This window comes from Colletes gigas, unplaced genomic scaffold (assembly GCF_013123115.1).
Source record: "Colletes gigas isolate AHSC1104 unplaced genomic scaffold, ASM1312311v1 Colletes_gigas_Sc00007, whole genome shotgun sequence".
NCBI classification, from domain to species: Eukaryota; Metazoa; Arthropoda; class Insecta; order Hymenoptera; family Colletidae; genus Colletes; species Colletes gigas.
This window is the reverse complement of record NW_025106636.1, coordinates 141,825-147,645: the sequence shown is the minus strand read 5'-3', so window position 1 is coordinate 147,645 and position 5,821 is coordinate 141,825. Positions and strand designations below refer to the sequence as shown.

The window sequence follows — 5,821 nt, the reverse complement described above, 5'->3', positions numbered from 1 at the left end:
TCGAAATTTTCTGACAAAACAATAACAAACTGTGTTTTGCGAGTGGATTGTAAGGATTTTTAGTGCGTAGCTAAGAAAAGTGATATTCAAATAAAACGGAACGTGTGTTTTTCTTCTGCAACGTCTTCCTTTGTACAAGGGGGAAAAACTTTTTGGGTTTCTCAAAGATTAAATTGAGAAAATTTCATGAAGCAATGTCGTCGCCTAGGAAAAATATTTGCTGACGAAAGTCATGGTCATTTCATGTGCGGGGTAGTGATTATACTATGTAAGCGTTTGGATTGATGATTTCTTTTCCATTGATTTGTAATAACAAGAACTATGCAAATACATGCGTCATTTTAGAATTCATTATTTTCCTCGCTTCGACTGTAAATCAAATATTATAAGTGTGCACGATCTCCAATTTATTTTTCATCTCATTTGACATTATTTAAATTTGATATAACAAGCTTTTGCGATTAACATATATTTTATTACCGTTCGATAATATAAAATCAAAAATTTGATATTTCAATTTGTACAGAATAGTCGGTCTATTAAAAGAAAGATAATCGATACATTCTCTTTGTGTTGAATTTGAAATAATATTTTTTTAATCATATCTTGAAAGCATACACGGATAAATGTAAAATCTTCAATTCGATTAATTTTAAGATTGTATTGTTAACGGGAGAATCTGGATACATTGAATTGTTCTTGAACATCAAAACTAGCCCAATGGATGATGTTATAAAGCAAGAACCTAATCAAGAAATGGGTTCATCTTCGGCATCTGTACCAATACCAGGAGGACACAGAAGTTCCAGAGGTGTATACGATCAATTTTCACCATCTCCATTGACTGCACCTTCGATATGGCCTAATAGACCGGATCTCATAGAATCTCCATTTAAGATGGATTCTGATCAATTAGATGATTCTTTTAAAATGGAAGATGACGACATATTCCAAGTGGACAAAGCAGATCTTATTCAAGGACCCACCCTTGCTGAATTGAACGCTAACGATGACACGCTTCTCGGTGATTTGAACTTCGACGATCTGCTTTTACCGGAAGAAAGGATTCAACCTTTTAAAGTGGATGCTAACGCAACTCAATCAATCGGTCCATTATTCAACGATAACAACACTAGTTTCGCTTCAAGTAGTTTTCCACAATCTGGATCGACGTACCGTAATATTTGCCCTACTTACATAACTGCACATGGATTCAATCTAAATATAAATGTCAATGTTGCTGATAATTTGGAGACAATTAGTCCCAATGCATTTCCAAGTCCGGGAACCAGTAATGTTGCAGGTTTATATATATACATACATATAATTTTATTTTTTACTTACATATTGATACCACATTATTCTATTATAGTATTTTTTAAGTAGACGGCATTACAAAATTAAAATGAAATGTATATAATATGCTCTGTAAGAAATGGCATATTCTGTTGTCTTAGAAATACCAAGATACATTAACAATTAATATTAAAATATTTTTACTTTATTTTTTTATTGTTTTCTAGTTAGTTTAAATTCACACGATGAAATGAATAAAATTTTTTAATAAATAACGGAGATAATTCTTTTAAAGGTAGTTCAACGGCAAGCTCTTCAACGTCTCCGCATCCGATGAATAGGCCTAATGGACAGTCCGCCCTTCACGAATTGTTAATGAGACGTTGCGAAAACTCCTTCGACGTACCCACATGTGGGCAAATAGATATCGGATGTACAACGAACAATAAATCTAAGGTTTCTAGACTATCGATGTCCGCGCCGACTCGAACGATGGTATTAGAACAGATCTGGACACGTAGAGAATCACGACCACATCTGTTGAGCACCGGTAGTCTCGGTGTAGTCGAAGCGGGTTCAACGAGTAGTTTAAGCACCGGTGAAGCATTGAGCCCGGATCTATGCTACCGTACCGATCATCTTAGTCACGACGAAGGTTACGAAGATAGCGACGATGACAGTGATCATTACGATGACTTCAGTAGCGATAATGGTATTTTGTTGTTTATAAATAATTATTGCAATGTGTTATGTTAATGAAACGAAAACGAAAGTTACGATACGAGTACCTATTTCTGTAGACACAGGTGGCAGCGATTGCGAAGACCAAAGTACCGGAAGCAGAGTAGGAAGTGGTAGTGTGGATTCGAGTCGGGATAACAAACACAGTAAAAAAGAACGATACTTTTGGCAATACAATGTACAGGCAAAAGGACCAAAAGGGCAGAGGCTCGTTGCAAGAACGCGTCTTGAGGATCCTCATATTTTAAACGAAGCTACTGATCCTGTTTTTAGTCCGCATTGCGCTCTTCGTGGGATTAAACACAGCGGAAAAGCGCGCAAAGGAGATGGAAACGACCTTACCCCGAATCCACGTAAATTGTATAGTATTGGTCGCGAATTGGATAAACTTTCCCGCATTATAAACGATATGACACCTGTGTCGGAGTTACCATTCACGGCGAGGCCCAAAACACGAAAGGAAAAGAATAAGCTTGCTTCGCGAGCGTGTCGCTTGAAAAAAAAGGCACAGCACGAGGCGAATAAAATAAAATTACACGGCCTTGAACAGGAGCACAGTTGAGTACTAATAGTTCGTTTTGTAGGTAGATAAACTAGTTTTTTTTTTTTTTTTTTTTATTACATTATTTAAGTTTCAGTAACTAAATGATCTTTCTTTTTTCTTCCGTTTTTCATTTAAAGAATGTCATGTCTCGTTATTATAGTTATGTTCCTTTAAAATTCGACATATTCCTTCCTTTTAAGTACAGAGTCAAGATGTAGGGGGACGATGGTATAAATAAATCATAGTATATTAGTTGATAAAATTGAATGGAAGTGTTTGTAACAAATCTACAATTATTGTTGCAGAACGATTAATTCAAGGTATATATCAGGCGAAACAAACGCTTGCTGCAAAATTAACGGAACCTAATCCCGAAAATCAAGAAGAATTGACACGACAGATGGAAAAGTGCTGTAAATTGGCAACTAGTTAGTATTTCAATTTTTTATTTAAAAAAATTATTAAATATTATTTAATTGAGTATATTGTCTAGAAACTATACTATTTAGAAAATCGTACAAAATGTGAGTAATTATACAAAATATTTTTAAAAGTTTTCTATACGCATTTTTTAAATTTGTCTATTCGTATACTAAAACCAAAATTTATAAATATTTTTCCCCCCACAGTTATTAGACAGCGTGGGGCAGACATTTTGTTTTAGACTTCCATTAGATGCTTTAAACATTCAATGCTTCTTTGAAACGCTTATCATAAATAAACTCTGATATACACTTCGTACTAAATAACATTACAGTCATCGGTAGAAATGAATTAAGGAGGAGGTCAATGTTGAATGGGTTGGATGAGAGTTAAAAGATCTTATTTTTTTAGATACTAAATAAGGTTTCTTCGATTAACTAATATTTTTCCAACAAGTTAAATCGTTTTACAAATCTTATCTGCTTATTTTATATTTTTTTAATAATTTAGATATGCCCAAAGTAAATTGAATTTTGTAATGTTTTTCAATGAATTGACTTTTTATATTAATGTCTTTTATATCTGTACCAATATTTTATTGTTTATAGAACATGTTTTTGTTTCAGAAGTGCGAATAGCGAATCATTCAACCGAATTTGTGAACAAAGTATTGGATAAAGTTCGTGCTGGTGTTCACGATGGCGGCATCGATGATTTTTAATATATCAGGATTGCTATTATAAACATGCATTCTTATGTGCACATTCATAAAGCGCGAGAAAGAAACGATGCATAATGTTAACATTTTATCGTAAATCGAAGACGATACGCTTTCGTACGAAGATCGGGAACCAAAAACAAAAAGACTAACAATTTCAGTCTGAACATAATTTGGAATCGTTTAAAGGAAAGTAATTAAACAAAAGACAAACGTTATTAATAGTTTGTTACTATAATTAGGGTTACATATATTCTTATAATTAACTTTAATGTTTCATAACAATTAACGTGGAGTATGACTGCATTCTGGATAAAATAATAAAAATATTATTTTATCCAGCGTGAAATTGAAAGTTGCTCATTTTTGTATACAAAATATCGTGTGTATATTATGGATTGCTGGTTCCCAATTCTATTTGCGATAAATAATTCTGCTCTGTTCAATTGTTATAACAAATTCATAACGATTACATACTTCATGTTAACGACGGATAGAAATTTTATAAATTCTGTGTGCGTTATTTGAAAATTATACAATTTATATCATCGACTCTCTCTCTCGCTGAAGCGCTGCATTCCTATTTCCCGTGTCTTTTGCCTATTTCCTTTCTTTATCTTGTATATAACGCGCGCGTGTGTGTGTGTGTGCGTGGCGCGCGCGCGTGGTGGATGGGTGGGTGTGGTGTGTTTGTGTGCTTGCGCGTATGTGTATATATAAGGTAAAAAAAAAAAACAATGACCCGAATTTCGCAATATTATTTCACGCATTCAAATTTATTAAAGAAACATAGAGCTTTGGAGTACAATTGTTTTCTTCTCATTTCAACATTTTACTTTTCTTTACCTCCGATACATGCTATATTCTGTAACTTCCTTTCAACTATTTTGACCAGTCCAGGACATTTGAGCCGCTCATTTAATAAATCGATTAATTCCACAAAAGGAAAAGTAAAGAAATTGACAAAATAATATATTCTTTCTTAAAATTCCTTTTAAGATTTAAATTTTGTCTGTGTCAATTTATAGTGTCGAGCATAATTAATCGAGAAATTTATTTTAAATAAAAAAATGTATATATCTTAACTAATTTGCCCTAAATTCAACCCTGCTTGTCCATGAAGAGATAAAATAAGACTGACTTTGCTGGAAGATTTATTAGATTGGTCAAATAGTTGAAAACGTTTCTAGTGTAAGGAAATGAAAGAACAGTGCAAATTAACTCTTGTCCGAGTTCTTCGTTGATTGGGATAATTTTGCGAATCTTGGTGCATAACTTTTTTTCGCTTTTACAAATGCAAGTGCACATGTTGCATTGTATATAAAACTTTTTTATAATACAAAGTATTTGTTACGTCCGTAATGAAGTTTATAATACTGATTTCCCTTTGCGTGTACACGCAAAACTACCATTTAATATAATCTATTTCCAATAGCTGATACATAAATATTTAACATCAAGTATCCAGTATGTAGGGGCTTTTTTCTTTTTTTTATTTAAACGATTAATGCAGAATTAGAAATTTATCGTCATCTAAAATATAATTTGAAAATTGCAATCTGTAAGAAAATATCTAAGCTTTGCGAAATAATTTGTTTTTAGAGGGCTATTTACTTTAAGTTATTTGTAAATTTTGTTTGAGATTTAGATATAAATACATAGTTTCTTATGTAATTGTTATAACAAGTTCAAGCATCTTTTTGTGTTACCCATAATATAAAAAATTACAAAATAGAAGATTGTTACTTTTGACAAGGTTCAATAATATCATACGTGAGTTCTACACATTTAATATATTATTTAATACGATTACCTTTGTAGATTTTTGGTAACTTATGTATTGTATAATACATATTTTGCAGAAATGTTATTAATAATTCAAAAATATTGTTCGAACATTTTTGTACATTTTATTTATACGATCGTAAAAAATTAACTGTGTTAACTAAATTAGATAATTATTGAGATAGACGTATATGCTAATACTTGAAAAGATGAAGCCCCTTTCCAAACAACTGGCACAAAATTATGTCCTTTTAGTGTCAGTTATCCTTCATTGTAATTTCTGAAATACTCTGTAATTTGTATCGAGATTATCG

The 5,821-nt window shown here is 32.2% G+C and overlaps 1 protein-coding gene across 3 annotated transcripts; it reads left to right on the top strand.

Annotated features, from left to right (window-relative positions):
* Nucleotides 1–5,310, top strand: LOC122396094. 3 transcript variants are annotated; one of them, XM_043394218.1, is made up of 6 exons: nucleotides 1–268; nucleotides 717–1,303; nucleotides 1,592–2,008; nucleotides 2,097–2,594; nucleotides 2,887–3,009; nucleotides 3,631–5,310. In XM_043394218.1, the coding sequence occupies exons 2-6, from the start codon at nucleotides 721–723 to the stop codon at nucleotides 3,723–3,725; spliced, it is 1,716 nt and encodes a 571-aa protein (XP_043250153.1). In that variant the 5' UTR covers nucleotides 1–268; nucleotides 717–720; the 3' UTR covers nucleotides 3,726–5,310. The 3 variants fall into 3 exon arrangements, with proteins under 3 accessions (XP_043250153.1, XP_043250151.1, XP_043250152.1); XM_043394216.1 differs by having other exon boundaries at nucleotides 658–1,303; XM_043394217.1 differs by lacking the exon at nucleotides 1–268 and having other exon boundaries at nucleotides 511–1,303.
* Nucleotides 5,311–5,821: the final 511 nt, after the last annotated feature.